This window comes from Dicentrarchus labrax, unplaced genomic scaffold (assembly GCF_905237075.1).
Source record: "Dicentrarchus labrax unplaced genomic scaffold, dlabrax2021, whole genome shotgun sequence".
Classification (NCBI taxonomy): Eukaryota; Metazoa; Chordata; class Actinopteri; family Moronidae; genus Dicentrarchus; species Dicentrarchus labrax.
In genome coordinates this window covers 364,271-386,679 of record NW_026136995.1, presented here as the reverse complement: position 1 = coordinate 386,679, position 22,409 = coordinate 364,271, and the positions used below count along the sequence as shown (strand labels likewise).

General features: G+C 42.7%; 1 protein-coding gene across 1 annotated transcript; it reads left to right on the top strand.

Annotated features, from left to right (window-relative positions):
* Positions 1-4,774: 4,774 nt before the first annotated feature.
* On the top strand, positions 4,775-21,329 carry LOC127361023 (pyruvate dehydrogenase (acetyl-transferring) kinase isozyme 2, mitochondrial). Its single transcript, XM_051395590.1, has 11 exons — positions 4,775-5,012; positions 14,920-15,061; positions 17,272-17,343; positions 17,468-17,655; positions 17,768-17,857; positions 18,605-18,682; positions 18,771-18,847; positions 19,136-19,234; positions 20,138-20,248; positions 20,344-20,457; positions 20,574-21,329. The coding sequence occupies exons 1-11, from the start codon at positions 4,883-4,885 to the stop codon at positions 20,715-20,717; spliced, it is 1,245 nt and encodes a 414-aa protein (XP_051251550.1). The 5' UTR covers positions 4,775-4,882; the 3' UTR covers positions 20,718-21,329.
* The last annotated feature ends 1,080 nt before the right edge of the window (positions 21,330-22,409 follow it).

The window sequence follows — 22,409 nt, the reverse complement described above, 5'->3', positions numbered from 1 at the left end:
TTATCACTTGTTTGTAGGCTATTTATATTACATTTCTTGTATTATGTATTTCTAGTTAATTATTTTCTTGTCGACTGTTTGGATTGAGCAACTTGTTTCTCTAAAAATAAAATAAAATGTCAAAGACAAAGCTGTTCAGTTTCTTGCGTGAGTATATGTAAGTAATAAACTGCCAGAGGAATTTATTGCGATGCAAGGGGGGCGCCACCTAAAATCTTGCCTAGGGTGGCAAATTGGTTACAGCCAGGCCTGGTGCCATGCCTCAGACAACCCATCAACCTCATGCCTTACAGACAGCCTCTTCACAACCAACTTCAGGTTTGTTTCAATGATCACCTGTTGAAAGCGAGATGTGTTGTGGAGATGGCATCCTGCAGACCAGGTGGAGGTCCATCTTTCTGAAGGCGCGGGAGGTGGACATCCTCTGTGTCCCCGAGCTCATCGCCTGCTGCACGATCCTGCACAACATCTGTCTCAGCAATGGAGACATGTTGGAGCCAGCAGATGTTGGAGGGAGCAGCAGGGGACTACCCAGAAGCAGCAATTAATTATTATGGACCAGATCATGATTATGTTATGAAATCGATTTTCTTTTAGAGACTGTATAAGATGTAAGTACAGTAACAAATAATTAACATTGAACATTTACCTACATTGATTGACCCTTTGATGCACCTTCGAAATTGTTACCTTTGCACAAAAATGTGCTCCTAAAAATGAAGCTGTACAATATTGTAAATTAATTTAATTTTCTACTGTCTTTGAATTTAAAGCTGTATGTAGAGATCATCTGAAAAATAAACGAAGATGATGAAAACTGTTTTAATATATAAGAAATGCTGAATAGTAAACATCTCAGACAAGCACATAAATTCTGAAAAAATAACAGAAAGTTCACCTCTGGGTCTCCCTAATGGAACGGACAAGAGGGGGAACAGGGGATCCACTGTAAGTCAGTCACACCGCTGTAGTACCTCTCCATCGTGCCAGGTATGAAATGAGAACAGACCACACCCACACAAACTTAATGCCTCAGACCTTGTGTGGAGAGATGAGGGGGAGGATATAGTGAGGGTGCCCTCTATTGGAAAAAGCAGGTATTTTCTCCATTTGCCATACATGGTAAAATTACATCATCTGGAAGGGAATCCCTCAGGGCACGCACTTAAAAGCCTCAGGCCTCAAATAAAGCGACAAAAAGAGAAGATGCATGTTGCAGATGCAATCTGCACATTTTTGTGTGTAGGGACATTAACAGGTCTATTTCCGGCCACATTGTTTACAATAGGCTAAAAATAATGAAAACAATTGAGAACACTCAAACATACACAACCTTGCTTAAAGCAGCAACAATATACATGAAAACAGAAAAATGTACGCTAGAAATTAAAAGGCAAAAATGTACAAATGTACGTGGGTGCATCAAAGAGTGAAGAGTTACTAAATATGCGTCACAAAGTGAACAGAGGAACCTGGAGAATTGTTATGCAGATTGACAGGCCTAAATAAAATACAAAAATTAAATATGTAAATAATAAAAGAAAAAAGAAAAAAAAAGAAATGTATACCCAGAAAATATGTACAGTATGTAGTAGGGGTGCTGCTGCGGTAATGACTCCACCTGCATGGACTCAAATGCCCCCCCTTCAACTCTCCGGCACCGGCCTGGAGAGGCTTTTAGCTTTATCCTGCTGAACAGTGACGTGTATTACAGACCACATCCTGTCATTCCCCCATGGTAAAAATGCCATCTGAAACAATATGCTAAATTACAAAAGAACACGTGAATATCTTACACCACCCCTGTAAGGTTAATCCCATCCAAATGGGGCTGAAGGTGAAGTTGCTTTGTGTGTGTGTGTGTGTGTGTGTGTGTGTGGTGTGTGTGTGTGTGTGTGTGTGTGTGTGCCTGGCAGGGGTCTGAACTGTAATGCATTCCTGCTGTTGTCACCCACCCTCGGGTGAGCTTCCAGAGTGTAAACAAGCTATATTAGAGAATGGTGAAGTGGTGGGGGTCGGTTGGTTGTTGGATGCAGAAACAAACGTCAAACGTTGATGGATTAATAACGTCTAGAACAACAATAACAAGAGGGTGAAAGGTGAAAAGGTTCCAATTTTCCAAAAATGTGTTTCTGTCTTCCTATATTGATCCTCATATAGAAAATAAGTGTATTGCCTCACCAGGGCAGGAAATTTGTGGGGTTTCTTTTACCGATCATAATTATATAGTTAGTTATTTTTAATATGTACACAGGGAGCTTCAGCTAGAATGACGCAGTGAGTAAATGCCAATGGAAGTGCAACAACAGGCTGTCACTCAGGTTACAGAGTGTTTCCAGACACTGAGCAACTGATAGTCGCTGTGGAGACATACAATAGGAAAGCTAGAGCTGGTGGATTCAATATTTTGGTTTTGATGATTAATATTTTATAATGATATTATTTTCTGCCCTCACTATGTGTGTAGATGCACAGCTGTGCAGTGAGCAGACCATATTTCTGTTTAAAGGTCCAGCGTGTAGGATTTAGTGGCAGATCACACCACCCTGCCTTCACCTTCCCCTTCCAAGCACCAAGGAGAAACTACATTGGATGTGAAACACACAAAAAACACCAACACCCCTATCCAGAGCCAGTGTTTGGTTTGTCCCTTCTGGGCTACTGTAGAAACATGGTGGTTCAACGTGGAGGAGTCTATAGATATAAAAGGCTCATTCTAAGGTAACGAAAACAGGATTCTTATTATTAACACTCATTATTTTCAGGTGATTATACAATAATGAAACATACCTATGAATAGTATATTACATTTTGCCAGTAGATCCTCCTAAATGTTACACACTGGATCTTTTAGGACTTTTTATTCCAGCTTTGAAGGACTGAAACGTGTTAAATCTGTCTTAAAATAATGACTGATCATTATTTTGGATTCAGCTACTCGAGTTAGACAAATCAAGTTGAAGTGATAACCTTTTTAATACAGAATTCTCTCTTTTTGTTACTCTCCCTCCACTGCAGCTCAGTATTAACACTGCTCAGGGGAAACAGACAGGACAACATGTACTAAAAAGACTACCTCTGGATGATATCCACTTGATTTGAAGCCTAAGCTTGAGATTAATAACCCAGTCTATACAGATTATTATTCGAGGAACATGCACTGTGCTGAGGAATGCAGTGACGTAATCACTGTGCTGTGACTGTTGCTGTTTCCCTGTCCTGTACTTGATCATGTTATTGGTAATAGTGTGTTCTCTCGTTCACTGCTGTATTATAACTATAAATATACGTGTGCGTGAGAGTGATGTAACTCTCTGTGTTGCATTAAGGACGCTGGTACACTGGGACATGCAATGAAGCAAACAACAACACTGTAAAGGTACAAGCTGTGATTTGGTATGAAAGTTACGACTTGATAGTTTCAAACTAGTGATTTACTAAACCAGGTTGTAGCATTACAACTTAAGAAATGTCTTAGCTGGTAGTAATGGAAATGTTGCTACACTACATTTTAATTTGGCAACTTCCTCCATTATTTTCTTTAGTTTTAAGTCAAACTCAAATTTCTGTTTTTAAATAAACTAATAATAATTAATGATAATAAGTTGATACGTTTTTAGGTTTTGTAAGCAAAAAGAACTGTCTATATAAAAAATTGTTAAAACAATATCAAAGTGAAAAACCTTTTTTTGAATTGCAACTGTTTAATTTTCAAGCACCAAACCAAACTTTAGTGAAGGAAGTCCTTTCCTTTTTACACAAGATATAGCTTTTGTACTTTTTTTTCAGCTACACTTTGCTGAGTAGTGGAGAATGAGGTTCATTGTCAGATTCATCAGTTTCATTCATCAGTTTATCTCGCTCCCTAGAGCTGTGGTTCCCAAGCCGGGGGGTCACCAAAGCCTCACATGGGGGTTGCAAAGCCTTGATATTATTTGTTATATCTATTTTTTTGTCTAATTCTGTGAATAAAACTAAATGGGATTGTTTGCTCAGATAGAATCTACATGGGTGAAAAACATGTATGTTAGGTTAATTCCTCCAGTCAGTGCCCTTGACCTATAGGCACAGGCTCAGATGTGGAGCTGCTATCTAGGCGCTGCACGGTGGCTGCCCACTGCTTCTAGTATTTATGATGGGTCAAATGCAGAGAAGGAATTTTCCTTACGGGGATCAATAAAGGACAACTTAACATTCAAAATCAAAACATTCTTTAATTCCTTCAAACATTTTTCAGTCTTTTTTCCATTGAACTTAAGCCGATCACTTTTTCCAAAACAGATCATGAAATAAAGTTCCACTTTTGAACGAGTTATATTTAAATTAATCTAAATTAGTGTGTTAATATCGACTGCATTTGACACCAAACATGGGTCAGGATCCTCCCTCGGAAACAGGTTGAAAATCTTTATGTAAATATATTGCGCAACAGGCTGAATCTGTTTTCATTTCTAGGCCACACAAACCATCCACCATAACAATGCAGCATTATGTGTATGTATTGATAATGAATCTGTCATTGTTGTTGTTGTTGTTGCTCGGTAGAGTTGCTCTCTCTGCTCACAGTCTGTGCTAATGTGATGATAAACTCTGAAACGTTACGTAAGCTCTGACCCGGTCACACGCACACATGCTCGCGCCCTCTCACGTCTCCTTGTTTACTATCTTCCTACTGTGCATGTGGGTGGGATTCCTGGAGTCCAATTGGCTCCCTGCCGCCCGCCGCGCCCTCCTATTGGCTGAGGCTGTCTGGTAAATAGCAGCGCCGCTCACACTGCAGCAGACTGTACACAGCATCCCGCAGACTCCTTTAATGCCAGAGGACCTTACACATCATCTTGAGCTCCCAGTAATATATTTTAAGTAGGTGGTCTTCCTGAAGATGAGCAGTAAAATGAAGTTCGTCCGGTCTCTGATGAAGACTGCAGCGCTGGCCAACGTGCCCAAACACATCGACCATTACTCCAAGTTCTCCCCTTCTCCTCTCTCAATGAAGCAGTTCCTGGATTTCGGTGAGTGCGCCGTGGTATCTGTTCTCACTGTGTTTACAGGGGGCCTGCGGTCATCTGTGCGCCCCGCTGCAGAGATTAGCAGTCAGGGGACAGAGGAACAGCGGTAAGTGATCGATAGTTACCATCTCAGCCCATCACTGAAGAACAAGCTTGTTGTTCTCGATGTGTGCAGGGGGAGAAATACTCACGGAGGGGCACATTAGGAAAGCGATGAATAGGCATATCTAAAGGAGGCATAGGAAATCAATCAATTCTAAATACATGACTTTTTCCTTGATCACTAAATTACACATTATGTTATCCGTGTTCATTTCTTTATTTTTTTTAACACGTGATTTTTAGAATAATTGTGTTCATCTGACAGCATTTGACAACAAGCTGGGGTGGCACAGTGTCCCACAGGTCCTGGAAAAGGCAGACATTTAAAGACTAGTTTTCCAATGATGGAAACTGTAAATTGTGTTTTAGCCCCTCACTAAGATCAGCTTCGTAAACCTGGGTGTGTATTTGTTATCCCTCAAACTAAAGAGGGGAGAAATAATCACAAAAGATATTAGATGTGTGTCTCTTGCGCGAGCTTTACTCGAATCAGATATGAAATGTAACAATAAAATACAACAATTTACACACTACAGAAAAGATACAGGAACAGGAAATGTATGAAATGTATCTAAAATACACAGAAGGATACAGGAACAGGAAATGTACGAAATGTATCTAAAATACACAGAAAGATACAGAAACACAAAAAATGGCGAAGCTGGGACCTGCACACACACACACACAACGCCGGTTAAACTAGTCTGCCTGTACATACATACACACACACGCAACGGCGGTTGGCGGTTAAACTAACACACAACGGCGGTTGGCGGTTAAACTAACACACAACGGCGAATGCCGGTTAAACTAACACACAACGGCGGTTGGCGGTTAAACTAACACACAACGGCGAATGCCGGTTAGACTAACACACAACGGCGAGTGCCGGTTAAACTAGCCTGCCCGTTTACACACACACACACACAACAAAACTTGACTACATCTACCCGAAAAATAACAGAAACATTATACATATATTCTTAACATGTCAACAAGTTACTACAGACAAAACAACTTAGTTTCACATACACAACATACCTAAAGAGGGGAGAAATAATCACAAAAGATATTAGATGTGTGTCTCTTGCGCGAGCTTTACTCGAATGAGAAAAGAGCGAAGAGCGCGAATTCTCCAGGTATGTGGGCGGAGACTAAAGTAATTGATCTCAGAGTACAGGACTGAGACCAGTCTGTAGATCACAGGTTAAGATTGGAAATACTTTGAATATTAGAATTTTTACATGTTAGGATTAAATAACAATGAAAAAATAAACACTCTTAATAAATGTAATAAATATTCAGCTTTCCTTTACCTGCACAACAGTCTAAAGAGTATCAATTCCCAACTTGTCACACTCTCCCCTACAACATAAATGTCGTCTCGACATTAAATCAATCAAACAATGAGAACATGACACTGGAAATCCTCTTCTGTGAAGTAATACTTAGGTCACAGTTCAAATTCGTCAGGTCAGTCTAAATACGTCAACAATCCATATTCACAGTCCAAATCTGTTGACTGGCTGCTGTATAAACAGTCCAAAAGTGTCTCTGCACATACTAATCAACAGTCCATCAGTTTCAATGATCTGTGCAATCTGCAAACAGTCCATGAAAACAGTCCATAAGTAGTTCATGGTCCTAGTCCAACATGTCACCTCTGTAAACTCAGGTTTGCTGGGATCCATACATACAGGGTGGCTGAAAGTAGTATGGTTGCAAGGGCGGCCACCATGGGACCAGTCCTGGCGCAGCATAGAAAGATAACAACTGCGGCTGTGGCTGGATGCTATGACAGGACGGGATACCCAGCTGATCGTAGGTGATGCGTCGTGGCGGGTGTCTCTCTCTCTGTGGTAGCTGATAGGTCGGTTCCTCAGGTTCAGCAACACTTGATGCAGGAGAGGCATCTGGAGAATCAGACGGATTCTCACCAGGTAAGTTCATCTCCTCCTCCTCAGGCAGGTTTTCAAGTGTGATGAGCTCCTCCGACTGATCACCAATGAGAGGCTGTGCTGAGGTGGCAGCAGGGACTGCTACTACAGCTGGCTGTGTCACTAGTTCATGTCCAGACTGTCTCTCATTAGTTACTGCTGGCGGTGTGCAGACTTGAATTGGCTCATAATGGAAGTCATAGTCATCTCCACTGTCTTCATCAGACTCTGCAGGCTGTGACACAGACTCATACTGTCTTTTCTGTTTACTTTTGTCATTTGTCGTTACTTCTGGTTGTCTCTCAAAAGGTAAGTAGTCACAGGACATGAGCAGGTTTCTATGCAGGACCCTGGAACGGCCATTACCCTTTTCTGGTCTCACTTCATAAATCGGAAGATCAGATCCCATCTGTCTCACTACTGTGTGGACTGTGTTTTCCCAGTAGTCGCGGAGTTTACCTGGTCCTCCCCTTGGTGTCAGGTTTTTTATTAGGACCCGCTCACCTGGCTGTAGCACTGAACTCCTTACTTTAGTATCGTAATATCTTTTACTCCTTTCAGCAGTTTTCTGAGCATTCTCATTTGCAATGGCGTATGCTTCCTCCATACCTCGTTTCCATCTCTCCACATAGTCTGGCTGACTGGAACTTGACTCTGTGTACAGTCCAAACAGCATATCAACAGGAAGCCTAGGTGATCTCCCGAACAAAAGATAGAAGGGTGAGTAACCTGTCACTTCACAACGGGTACAGTTATAGGCATACACAAGTTTGTTCAGGGACTCTTTCCAGTTCGATTTCTGTGCTTCAGTCAGTGTTTTGAGCATTTGCAACAATGTTCTGTTCATACGTTCCACTTGACCATTTCCCATCGGGTGATACGGTGTTGTTCTGGACCCAGCCATGCCACTGAGTTTCTTTAAGTGAGTGAACAACTGGTTTTCAAACTCTCTCCCTTGGTCATGGTGAATGCGGGAGGGAAACCCAAACTTGAGAGCAAAGTCATTGAAGATGAGGTTTGCAGCTGTTTTTCCTGACTTTGATGTGGTGGCATACGCTTGCACAAAACGGGTGAAATGGTCCACAATGACAAGGATGTACTCATATCCCCCTTTGCAGCAGTCGAGATGGAGAAAGTCAATACATACTAATTCAAATGGCTGTGTTGTCACAATGTTTGTCAAGGGAGCTCTCACTTCATGGCATGGCTTTTTCTGCTTGAGACAGGTGCAAGCTTTAGTAACATAGTGCTCAATGTCAGACTGCATATAGGGCCAGAAGAAGCGTTCACGTACTAGAGATACTGTGCGGTCAGCACCTTGGTGTCCCATGTTATTGTGCAGCTCCTCCAACACTTTTCCTTTGTACTGTTCTGGCAGGACCAACTGTTTGTGGACTTTGGTTTTCCTGTACATTAAACCATCACTGTCTATTGTCAGCTTTTCCCATTCTCTGAACAGACATTTTGTCTTTGGGCTGAATGTCTTTAGCTCTCTAGCTAGCGGTTTGGAGCCTGACAGTTTGCTCTCTAACACAGGATGGATGCATGGGTCAGATCTTTGTGCGTCTTTTAGCTCATCTTTTGGTATGGGACTGACTGATGCAGTGGTTACCTCACTTTCGGCAGAGACTGACATACATACTGCTGAAAACGGCAGGGTTGTTTCTTGAACCTCAACTGCTTGGATTGTGGCAGCGATAGCGTCAGGTGGCAATTCTTGAGAACATTCTTTCATTAGTGACTCTGCATCAAGCGGCATCCTTGACAAAGCATCTGCATCACTGTTCTCTTTCCCTGGTCTGTACTTTATTGTAAAGTGAAAATCAGCCAATTCTGCAACCCACCTGGAAGTGGTTGCGTTCACCTTTGCAGTAGACAGGATATAGGTGAGTGGGTTATTATCACTATACACAGTGAAGGTCGGAGCATAGTATAAATAATCCCGAAACTTGTCAGTGACTGCCCATTTTAAAGCAAGAAACTCTAACTTGCCTGCATGGTAGTGGTAATTCTTCTCAGCTGCTGTCAACGAGCGTGAACCATAGGCAATGACTCTCAGTTTGCCATCCTGTTTCTGATACAGTACTGCTCCCAAGCCTTGATGTGATGCATCAGTGTGTACTATGAATGGCTGAGTGAAATCAGGGAACCCTAACACTGGTGGATGGAGCAAACAGTCAATCAGCTGTTCAAGTGCCTGTTGGTGCTGGTCAGTCCATTTGATTGGCTTGTTTGAGGGCACAACATGACTCATTTTCTTTGTTTTTGGTTTTCTTGTGTTTTCAGGGACCTCTTTTGAATCAGCCTTCAGGAGGCCGTACAGGCAGCTGGCCTTTCTGGAGAAGTCTTTAATATACTGCCTGTAGTAGGTAAGTAGACCAAGCATTTTTCTGAGCTGGCCCACATTCTGTGGTCTGATGTCTTTCAAGGCCCTAACTGCTTCAAAATCGGCTGGGTCGACTCTGCTGCCCTCTGCAGAGACTATCCTGCCCAAATAACGGACTTCAGGTTTAAAGAGGGCACACTTACTTGGTTTTAGTTTGATGCCATACTCTCTGAGACGTTTCAACACTTTTCGCACATCATCCACATGTTTAACGAAACTTTTGCTGAAAACCAGTGTGTCGTCCAGATAAGGAATACAGACGTCATCCCGGAGCCCTTCCAAACATTCCTCCATACAACGTTGGAAAGCAGCAGGGGCGTTCATGAGGCCGAAAGGGATGCGTATCCACTCATAAAGTCCCCATGGAGTAACAAAAGCTGTCATTGTTCTGCTTTCTTCAGCAATAAATCCCTGGTGGTAAGCCTTCCCCTGGTCCAGGAGAGTGAACCAGGAATTACCACCCAGACTGTCCATGATGTCTTGGACCCGAGGGATGGGCTGGCGGTCGGGATGAGTCTTCCTGTTCAGGTCTCTGTAATCGATACACACGCGAAGGGTGCCATCCTTTTTCCTCACACACACAACAGGTGAAGAATATGACGAGTTTGACTTCCTGACCCAGCCCTGTGCTATTAGGTCATGGAGGTAACCTTTCATTTCCTGGTACAGTGGCTTAGGTACTGACAGGTATGTGCGTTTTACTGGTTCTGGATCTTTAAGAGAGATGGTCATTCGCAGTCTTTCAATACAGCCAATATCATTGTCTGATCTTGAGAAGGAGTGACACTCTTCTCTAAGCATCTGTTTAACTACCTGTCTCTGTTCTTCATTCAAGTGACTTACATCTACAGGTGGATCCCACTGTTCACTAGCATTACACGGGGTCTGGATGCTGGTGTGGTTCACTGTAGCTGAGGTTGAAGTTTTTTCAAAAATCTGGGCAGGCAACACAGTCACGATGGTTTGTACTGTACCAATTATTGTGCGTCCTGGCAAAACAATATCATGGTCAGCTGGGTTAACAACATCAACTGTGATGACTGGGAAAGCACCTTTCTGGACTCTGACTAGTGTATCATAGAACTCAAGACCCTCTGGCCACTGGGGGTTCAGACCTGGCTGAAACAGCATGGTCATGTCATCTTCAAAAGGCTGGGCAGCTACACGACACTCGATCTGAATGCTACTGTGCTTTGGTACTGCAACCATCTCTTTCTTTGTTTTCACTGCATACTCATCTACCTGTTCTGCATTAACAGCTTGTATAAAAGCTTTCACTTTTTTTTTTTTTAGACTTGGGAAAGCTTTTCTCACGGCACTGTACTGTTTGGTCTTATCAGTATTTGCCAAGATGTGCTCAATGACATTAAAACCGATGATGGGATGCGACAGGTGACGGCCTTTCATCACAAGCACTGGAATGAGTAGTTCTTTTGTTTGGTCCATTTCTGAGGTGAGCTGGAAGGTTGTCTCAATCCATCCCAGGTAAGGCATTTCAGTTCCATTTGCTGCAGTCAATGTCAGATCATTAGGTGAGTCCAGGAATTCTGAAACCTCTCTTAGTCTTAAACTTGGTAAGTATTCCTCTTTCCACTTTTCATCAATAATTGACACCTGGGACCCTGTGTCCCATAAAATTTGGAGTTGGTGACCATTTAAATAGCATTCAACAAGGCACTGTCTGCCAACTAGTGAAGTGACTTTGTGCGGCTGGCCGACTGGAGCTAAGAGTGGCAAATAATGTGCACTTTTGTCTTTACAGGGAGATTTTCCATTAACATTGTCAGTTATCAGGTGAGTACATTTCCTTTTATGTTCAGTCCAATGTTGTTTTTGACATGCTCTGGAACAATACAGTGTCTTTTTACAGGATGAGCATTTCTTCAATTTCTTTGGTGAGGCTTCCTTGCCACAATTTGCACATTTCTGGGACACTTTACTGGCTACGGTTAACACTCGTCCCTCAGTGGTAACCCCCTGCCATTTAAAGGGGCCTCTCTTGACGGTCTGACTCCTCTGATTTTACATCCAGCTTGAAAATGTTCTCCACTCCCACATCGGTAGCAGTGTGTACAAATTTCATCTGATCTGGTCTGCTGGCAGACAAAGCACCTCCTTGGGACATGAGCAGAGTGGTTGGTGTACAGGTGAGGGGCATACTGGGGCCGTGTTGGAGCTGGTGCTTGGGGCAGGCTCTGGCTGCTATAATACTGCTGCTGGGAAAATGGCTGGGCATAGTGTTGGGGCTGAAATGTAGGCTGCCGTAGAGTCTCTTTAATCTGGGCGATTTCTGCACTGAGACCCTTAAGAGAAGCAACACCGGTCTTAAGTTCTGCTAACTCTGCCATCAATTCAGGTGGTACTCTTATATTAGCTTCTTTCACAGCGCACTTTGTAGATGGTGGATCTTCTAACTGGACTACACTTGCACTTGTAGCTAGCTGTTGGGTGCTATACTTCTTTTTGTTTCTTCTCTCTGCCTCGTTAGCACAGGCAATGTTTAGCCTCTCTAACAAAAAGCTCATCTGAGGTTTCAGTATCTAGCAGGAGGGGCTGCATGTCTATCCTGATGCTGTCATTCTGGAGACCAGTAAGCACTGTGTGTAAACTCATGCGCTGGACTAGAGCTGGGTCATACTTAAGCCCTGATTCTGACTCTTGGGATGCAAATAATACTTTCTGCCTTAGATCTAAAACTCGCATTACAAAGCTCTGAGAGGTCTCCCTTGCTATGCTGTGCTTCTGATGCTAGCTGTTTGTAAAGCTCTGTGGCGCTCTTTTCTTGAAAGTGGGACCGCAGAATGCATCTCAGTGTGGGAAGAGTCAGGTGAGATTTTCCCTCTAAATAGCTGCGTAGTTGCGAGCCTGGAGAGATAGCTCTGATTACAGCATCCATAATCTCTATCTCGGGATAACCCCTGTTTAGTCCATTCTCAATCTGATGAGCAAGACTGGAAAATGTCAGCTTATCTCTCTGACCTGGTTCGCCTATTTGTCCAGAAACTTTGAAATCTTTACGCCAGTGTGGACTCGTCTGCTGCTGAGCACTAGCTAAGGGTTGAATGCTCACTGGAGAGCCTGCGGTGGCTTGGTGCAGGGAGTCATTAACAAGGGCATTGACTGTAGTAGTCTGCATCATTCCCAATGTTTGCGGTTGGCTTGCAAAGCTCAGTTGATCCATTTCTTTCTGTGTCTCTGTCTTCCGAATGTGGTGTTCAACATGTGTCATCTCACTATCACCCCCACCGTTGAACATCTCTGCAATTTTGTCTTTCAGTAGCAACAACTCTGACACACCGTCGTCTTCTAGCTCTGCCACTTCCTCTCTTTCAAGGTGCTTAAGAATGTGAGTCACCAATGAAATCCGGGATTTTCCTTTAATATTAGCTCCTTGTGCGCCTGATATGCTCAAAAAGTCACAGATTCCCAGTAAACTGTCTCTAGTTAGGGTCTGCAACACTCCTACTACCTCTTCCTGCAGTTCTTCCAGGGCTGACATGTTGACAGTGCAGGGGCCTTTAACTGTGCAGGAGTTGACTCTGAACTGGTGGGTCCTTACTGTCCCTGATGAGCTCTAACTGGCCTCAGGTAACGTGTACTCGACCACCAGCTTCCAGTTCTCCTTGAACAGCTACACTTTCCTCACTGCAGCCTGCCTGGGTGTAGATTGGGGATTTAGCTGGTGCAGAATTCAGCGTACAGGCTGTGGACACTGGACATCTGAGCAGCAATCCCAGCGGTGCCTCCAATATGTTATCCCTCAAACTAAAGAGGGGAGAAATAATCACAAAAGATATTAGATGTGTGTCTCTTGCGCGAGCTTTACTCGAATGAGATATGAAATGTAACAATAAAATACAACAATTTACACACTACAGAAAGATACAGGAACAGGAAATGTATGAAATGTATCTAAAATACACAGAAGGATACAGGAACAGGAAATGTACGAAATGTATCTAAAATACACAGAAAGATACAGAAACACAAAAAATGGCGAAGCTGGGACCTGCACACACACACACACACACAACGCCGGTTAAACTAGTCTGCCTGTACATACATACACACACAGCAACGGCGGTTGGCGGTTAAACTAACACACAACGGCGGTTGGCGGTTAAACTAACACACAACGGCGGTTGGCGGTTAGACTAACACACAACGGCGAGTGCCGGTTAAACTAGCCTGCCCGTTTACACACACACACACACAACAAAACTTGACTACATCTACCCGAAAAATAACAGAAACATTATACATATATTCTTAACATGTCAACAAGTTACTACAGACAAAACAACTTAGTTTCACATACACAACATACCTAAAGAGGGGAGAAATAATCACAAAAGATATTAGATGTGTGTCTCTTGCGCGAGCTTTACTCGAATGAGAAAAGAGCGAAGAGCGCGAATTCTCCAGGTATGTGGGCGGAGACTAAAGTAATTGATCTCAGAGTACAGGACTGAGACCAGTCTGTAGATCACAGGTTAAGATTGGAAATACTTTGAATATTAGAATTTTTACATGTTAGGATTAAATAACAATGAAAAAATAAACACTCTTAATAAATGTAATAAATATTCAGCTTTCCTTTACCTGCACAACAGTCTAAAGAGTATCAATTCCCAACTTGTCACATATTCAGTCCCGATACCGCAGCTTATATTATGTGTAAGCAAGTGCTGACCTGTATTGTCAAGGAAAACTCCTGGAAAAGAATTAGTTCAAAAGAGTTGGAACCCTGTGGCACCTGGGGTGTTTGTAGGGCTTCTGGCACCGCTCTAGATCCGCCCATGGATGTCTGACTGCTGTGACCTCACTGAAACCTGATGATGATGTTGTTGTTGTTGATTGAATTGCTGCTGCTCATGTTAATGCAGTTGATGGTGATAGACAGTGACAGCAAATGATGATGACTTTTGTTAGGAACTGTACGAGAAAAACAATTCACATTATAAATGTGTATCTTATTTCAGCCTTCCTTTGTATGTGCATAAATAGCTGTGAATCAAGACAACTGGTTCCTAAAGGTGCCCGTTTCCAAATGCAGCAAACAGCAACTTTTTGGTTTTTTTTGCTTGAAGTGAAACAAGTTTGAGCCCCCATTACCACTCTAATCATTTTTGTAGAATCCCTTAGTTTTGTTCTAATTGTCCACCTTTTTATTAGTTCATTACAAGTTTTGCAGAGCTTTCAACCACATCTCACGTCCTTCATCAGTGAATGGATTTCACAGCAACAATCCCACAGTGTACAATCTGGTTATCTCAGGACGGGAATTCCATACTCACTGTAGGTCACTGTGATTGTGAGCCATGTCAATTAGCTGATGAAGACTGTGAAATGCAGTAGAAAGTGTCATAATAGGCTAGTAAGTGGACTTTGAGTTAAGATTATTTTGTCACAAATGTTGTATTGGTTTTAATCAGGTGTAAACCTTTAACATTGAATTGATATGCTATGCTGTTGTGTTCTCCAGGTTCCACCAATGCCTGCGAGCGCACGTCGTTTGTCTTCCTGCGCCAGGAGCTTCCCGTCCGTTTGTCCAACATCATGAAGGAGATCAACCTGCTGCCGGACCGGCTGCTGGCCACGCCCTCCGTCCACCTGGTCCAGAGCTGGTGAGATAGTGATGGACTGCTGAATGAATACTCCCTGAATGACTGACTTATTGATCAATGGTTCTCAACCTTTTTTGGTGTCAAGGACCCCCAAACTGATTCACATCAGGACCTGTATTTGATAAGAAGTCTGAAGGCAGTCGTTCTTATATATTCTCTCATTGGGCTAACGTTACTCAGTGAAATAATAGTGAGAACCACTGGATTAATACAATACCTGATTCACTGGTGACTGATTTACTGACCTTACATCTCACTGTAAAATAACACCTTACATTTCTTTTTGTTTTTACAAAGGAAGTACAATGTGTGTTTAAAGAACCTACCAAGTGAACTTCTACATTACTAATTTTAAAATGTTAAAATGTAAGAGCAACAAGTGTAGATGTAACTTTCTACCCTTGGAGCTGTTAATGTTTTCGCTCAAGGCACAGCCTCACACTCTCCTCTGTACCGTTCAGCGCGGGGGGGGGCTGAACTTTGTCCCAGTTCCTCCTCTAACTCTCTGCCTTCCTTCTTCTTTTTCCTCTGCCTGCTTGTTGTTGCAGCTGAAGGGGACAGCACGTTCAGGACTGCAGCCTCACTGCTGAGTGATAAACAACGTCATTCACAAGAATAAACTGTGGAAGATATTTAAAGATCGTTCTCAGTTGATGAAACAAGACACTCTAAAAGAGTGGCCGACATTGTGTCTTTTATTTTTCAAAGAAAAGAAAACGTTCTGGTTCGAAGCTAATTCATTTGTTCCATCTTTTGTCATGGACAGATGACCTTTGACCTCATTGTTGTTAGTGGTTTGTAATGTTGCTGATCTTGGGAAGTTGGAGACGTTGTCACACAATAATGCAGAGAAAGGTTGATTTAGGACGGGATCGTCCAACATTCAGTGATAGAAGTTGATGTTGTTGAAAACAAGTAAAACATGTACTGCATTACCTTGCACTGTGTTTTCCCAAATCCTGAGTCTTTCTAGGAATTGCTTACTGGAAATGGTCTTGATTTTCTTCTCTTCTTTTGGGGGTAAAACATAACCGGACTGGCTGAATGAAATAAGAGTCAAATTACAGTGGAAACATGACACTTAATGTCATAGAATTTATGAGATGTCTTTCTGAAATAGCAGCTGAAAGGTCCTCTGGTGGAAATGTGATATACTCTATACTGTAACTGAGCAAGGACATATGTCACAACTACCATTCCTTGTTTGGAGCAGGAAAAAGAGGTTACTTGGGGAAGCAAATTAAAGATTGCGTATCTAGATGTTAGAAGAGTCTTCTGGAAATGTCTTCTCCAGTGTTTCATATACCACCTTCTGGCTTTTTCAAGGTATTTATTCAGAAATTAGATATTTTACTCTGACTGGAATGTATCGGTAATACATGAGAGGCACTAACTAGGACTATACAGACAGTATTTTGTTTATAGTGGTACTGAGTAATGAACTCCATGCCAAACTGATCATCATTCAAATATCACGCTGTAACGAGCCGTGGATGCCTAGCTATACATCTAATAGTCTAAATGTGGCTCGCCTTCAAAGTATGTTAGCAGTGCCCTTTTCCTCATTGGTTGTTGAAGTGCAATACAAAACACGTCGTCATGCTTGTAGATAAGAAGGCATTAGCTAAAAAAGCCAACACATCTGGCGGTTCAAAGTCTGTGGCTCTTTTAGTTTCGGTTGCAGGCTGTACAGTTCTGTCTATTTAGAAAGAGAATCAGCAGCATTCAGCAGCAATCTAATACAAAAATCTCCCTTCTGGGTTTGGATCCAGACATGTGATTTACAGAGCAGATCTGTGTGCTGTTGCAGATAAAGACATGGGAACTGATGGACCAGTAGTGTCTAATAAGAAGCAGCAAACTGCACTAACTGATTAGCAGGCTGCTCGTGATCTGCTGGGAGGTGGGTCACCTCAGGGAACCAGAGTCAAGTTGAATTGCGTCAACACACATTCAAACTACATGTCAGGTCTGGTGATGGATGGTGGTGTTTACGTTCTCCTCTCTCCCTCCTCCCTCCCTCCCTCCCTCTTTCTCTCTCTCTGTGTTGCTGTCTTGCTCGCCCTGTGGAATTTACCCGTATAACTAACAGGTTGTAACGGGTTTGTCTGCCACACTCAAGTGACTCTCCTGTGTGTGTGGGTGTTTGTGTGTGTGTGTGTGTGTGTGTGTGTGTGTGTGTGTGTGTGTGTGTGTGTGTGTTCCCTTAGGTACATCCAGAGCCTGATGGAGATCCTGGAGTTCCTGGACAAGAACCCCGACGACCAGAGTGTCCTTGAGACGTGAGTGTAAACACACACACAAAAAAAAAAAAAAACAAGCAGAGGTGGATAGGATAACTTTTCACTTCTTTTCCCTCTAACCTAACCTTCTGCACCTGTCCCTCCTGCGCCCACCAATCTCCAGGTTTGTGGAGGTCTTGGAGGACATCAGGAACCGGCACAACGAGGTGGTCCCCACCATGGCTCAGGGAATAATTGAGTACAAAGACGCCTTCGGCCAGCATGATACTGTTACTGACCACAACATCCAATACTTCCTGGACCGCTTCTACACCAGCCGCATCTCCATCCGCATGCTCATCAACCAGCACAGTGAGCACCCCCCACCCCCCATATGACACTGTCAGATTATGTCAATATATAGCTCATAAACTACTGCTACTAGCAGCTGTAGGAGGAGTAATTTACTCTTCTTCTCTTGCAGCTCTCGTTTTCAATGGCAACATAAACCCCGCCCACCCCAACACCATTGGCTGCATTGACTCCAAATGTGACGTGACAGAGGTGGCACGAGGTAAGAATAAAGAGGAGAGAGGGGCAGTGGTAATTAGGTTTATATCAGCTGACTCAAATTTGCTCTTAATCCCATTATACTTGCATTACAATCACACTAACCGTCCATCCATGATGGTCATTATATAGAATGTGTGTCCAGTAAATGCAGTATATCCAGTATAATATGCAGTATGTAAAACTGGAGAGCAATCAAATTTGCTAAATGCGCAAATGCTCTAGAGCCCCCAGATTCACAGTGGAAGCTCCAGATTCAACGCATGTTAGTTGGTTTGTAATTAAATTTTTTGCAAATCTACTTTCCTAATCTGGAACATACTGCACTCCCTAAAATCAAATTTAAAGAACCACTTATGAGCTTATTGTCTTGGCCCCCCCAAGGGAAACATTTAGCTGTTGGGTCCTTGTAGACCTCCCACCCACCGTCACCTTTGCATTAGTGTGTGTACTGTCGCCTCAAACCTCCATCTTGTTTGGTAGAGGAACAAAAGCCCTCACATCATCAAACCAAGCAGGTTACTGGGACAGAGCTTGGCAGGCTGCTCATCCAGTTTGGGCCAGTTTCAGTGTTTGAACAGAAAGAGTAGAGCAGTTGTTTGTGGTTCAACACACTTGTCAGCCATAATGTTTATACTGATGATAAGCTTGTATTTATCACATCTGTTCTGTGTCTTTATCTATCATTATGTCTGTTTTATCATATCTACGCAGGGCAAAGAATACAGTTGTTTTTGCTCTCTGTCTCTAGATGCCTACGAGAGTGCTAAGTTGCTGTGTGAGCAGTATTACCTCGGAGCACCAGAGCTGGAGCTGAGGCAGATGAATGGTGAGACGCACACAAAAAACTGCGACGAAACACACACGTAGTTTGTTAAAGTGTGTGTGCATTGACGTTTTTTTTCCCCCTCCCCTAGCCAACGACATCAGAGAGTCCATCCATATCTCATACATCCCATCTCACCTGTATCACATGCTGTTTGAACTCTTCAAGGTAATAAATAACACTGCATCTGCAAACAAAAAAACATTAAATGCTGACTTATTTAGGACTCAAAGTTTAGGACATGGGTGCAAAGACTTGAGACATTCTTATGACTTGCAAATATTCCAGAAGTGAATTTACTGACATTAGCAATTAGCTCAGTGTGGCTTTTTACAACATGTTGAGTTTCCGGTGGTATTATCTGATATTGGCTTTTATTTTAATAAAATGTAAAAAATGAATGGACCATAATGGCTGCCCAACAGCTCATAAACCCTCATGTTTTCCTCTCTGTAGAATGCCATGAGAGCAACTATTGAGACCCATGAGGCCAGCAGGACCCTCCCACCCATCAAAGTCATGGTTGCCCTTGGTGGAGAGGACCTGTCAATCAAGGTGAGTGACAGCTCCGCTCTTAAATCGTAATACGTTTTTTTTTTAGTTAGTGGCCCGCTCGCAGCTTCCGCATGAACTGAACACATGGTTAGTACTACAGTGGAAACCAGAGTGGAAACCAAACCAGAGGGAAAGCCAAAGAGATTCTGATTCTTCTGCCCCAGAATGCATTAGCAAACATCCACACAACATTAACTAAGCTTTGTAGCTCGTCACAAGTTGAAAGAACAAGAAAGGTGTTATCTGAATGCCCTCAATTCTTAAACCAAAAATAGAAACAGAGTTGGCTCAACTATAAATTTCTTTACTCCAAAAAATCACAGTAATGCTCCCAGCACTAAAGCTCTACTGAGGTAACACATGCGTTATGTATACACTAAGGTGATTATGATGGAAGCTATTAAAAGAAAGAGAGGAATGAATGCTTTCTTTTCATCCACATTCTGAAGTGACGTGTTTTCACCCATTGCCCCCGTTGTTACCCTGACTCACCTCTGTTCAGTGTCTTAATTAGGTTACATAAACCCCTTAAACCCTCATTATCATCAAAGAATCATCATCCACCCAGATTTAGAGCCCATTCAATGACATCACTAGCTCCTGGCACACCCTGCCTCCATATTTAGAGAGGATTAACTCTTGCTAACCATTGTTTCACACCTTTAAACTTTGCCCTAATGGCCTGCCATAGAAAATTTTTATTAAGGGTGGAGTCGCACGCACACACACACACACACACACACACTCTTACAGGTCTTCCTGTCTATGGTGCATGGTAACAAAATTGAAGGTATTCTCTCCAAACTGAGATCTAACTCTTTCAGACTGTATGTGTTGCGTCTATCTTGCCTGCTGAGCCCTCGCTGCTGTGTTAACCTCTCCACAATCTCCGTCTCTCTCCAGATGAGCGACAGAGGAGGCGGCGTTCCCTTCAGGAAGACAGAGCGTCTGTTCAGCTACATGTACTCCACAGCTCCCAGACCCTCCATAGGAGACAGACACAGAGCCCCACTGGTGAACAATTCACACCCAAACACACACATTCCAACACAATGCTAATACATGAGAAGAGCTAACATGTGTACGTGTGTATGTGTGTGTGTGTGCAGGCAGGGTTTGGCTATGGTCTGCCCATCTCTCGTCTCTACGCACGCTACTTCCAGGGAGACTTACAGCTCTACTCTATGGAGGGTTACGGCACTGACGCTGTCATACAACTGAAGGTAATATATACACATACATACATGAGAACCAAAACATGATGTTAGCCAAATAAAAGTATCCCTATTTATTCTTGCAGTAAGTCATCCGTGCATTAAAATTCTCCGTCTGTCCCAAGGCGTTGTCCACAGACTCAGTGGAGAGGCTGCCGGTTTTTAACAAGACCGCTTTGCGTCACTACAAGCTGAGTTTGGAGGCAGATGATTGGTGCGTTCCGTCCAAGGAGCCGCTGGACCTGGCCATCTACCGCGCCGCCAAGTGATTGAGTCATGACCTGACATGACTTTTGACACAAACTCCAACAAGCTGACCATAAAATGTCTTTTAAAAGCAGGGCATTGTGGGACCAGAACTATTACGGCGATGAAAGTGACCAATTGTGGCCAAAGAGATCAAAGAGAAGGCAGAGCATCGGCGTCCCAGTTGGCTGGGAACTTCCTTGATTGGAGCGAGTGCCTTCTTCCTGTATCTCCTCCTGCTTTCTTTACATGTGTGCTATAGATCAACGGAGAGAAGAACAAGGTTGACATTGTGAGTCAAGATGGCGGACAGTCAAAGATGCAGCGGTAGAAATTCAGAAAAAGAGAAAGAGAGCGAGATGGAGAGGTAAATTGAACGGATGGTAGGCCTAAAAGAAAAAAAAGGACAAATATGGATAATTAATATTGGGCTTACATTTATTGATAAGAGCCCAACAGTTGTCCATTTGTATGACAAATTGCTGGTCACATCTGATGAGTTCACCATTATCTGTATCTGTTCAACCAACAAATTTATCAGGATACGTATCTGTACTCGGAACGGGCGGGGCTTAAACCAGATGGGCAGAAGTAGGCGGGACTAACTGGAAGTTGTTGAAAAAGGCTGAAAATGATATGGGTTCATCAGAAGTTGCTATATTTATTAGAAGATTATTTACAGAACAGCCTCAGAGTTGAAAGTGATTAAAAAAAAAAAAAAAAAAAAGTCCAGATCTGTAGCAGATACTCATTTCAGCTAAGCACTAAACAATATGACAATGGGTTGGCAGCTCCTCTCTGTCGCTGCTCGAGCTAATGTTGGCTTTACAGACGAGCTGCTTCATAACCCCGAGTGCTGGACATCTAGATTCAGAACTTTTAATAGTTCAACCGGGAGATTCCAACAGCTATTACACTCTCTGCCAGCTCTCTGTCATTTACAATCAACATGAGCTAGCCTAGCTAACAGCTAATTGTCTTTTTCTTAAGACAACATTAAAGTAAGCTGTGTTAAAATTACGGCTGTCACGATAACAAAATTGTGAATTCGACTTCAGCCCTGAAGGCTGTGAAGAGACGGTTTCATTCTGTAAACAGTTGACGTGTGGCCGTTCCAACCCATGTCAGCATTTGGTTTGAAGCCGCTGATTTGGAACAAAACTATCAAAGAAACAAGTTCTACTTTGTCTTTTTACAGCATCAGTTTACTTTGAGCCTACATCATTGCTACTCGTAATAACAGCTGACTGATATCTCTCAGCAGCAGTAAGACGTTGAGAAGAAGGGAAGAGGGTCGTAGAATGTTCTGAGAGTATTTAGCTAAGTCTAGAACAAAATGTCTTCCAGCTTGATATTATTCCAACCCTAACCTCACATGGAAAAGCATTTCACACAAATGCTAGCAACCATTTTTGCCATTTGTATTTTTTAGTGTTTATCAGGTCCTTCAGGTTTCGAGATGCCAGCGGAAGGTTTTCCTCAATAAGTGCATGACGTTGACTGAGAAGTGTGTTTTTTCTTTTGCTGCAAGAATCAGAACATTTCCTTTCTATGCAAACTTGTTTGTTGTTTTACTTTTTGTCATGAACAAACTGTAAGTGAATATTCTCTTAAATTCCTGCTTTGTGGCCTAATTTAAGATACAGAACAACCATGTTCAGCTGCTCGGTTACTGACAATGAACAAGGATTAAGGATTATTTGGTTAGAGTTTAG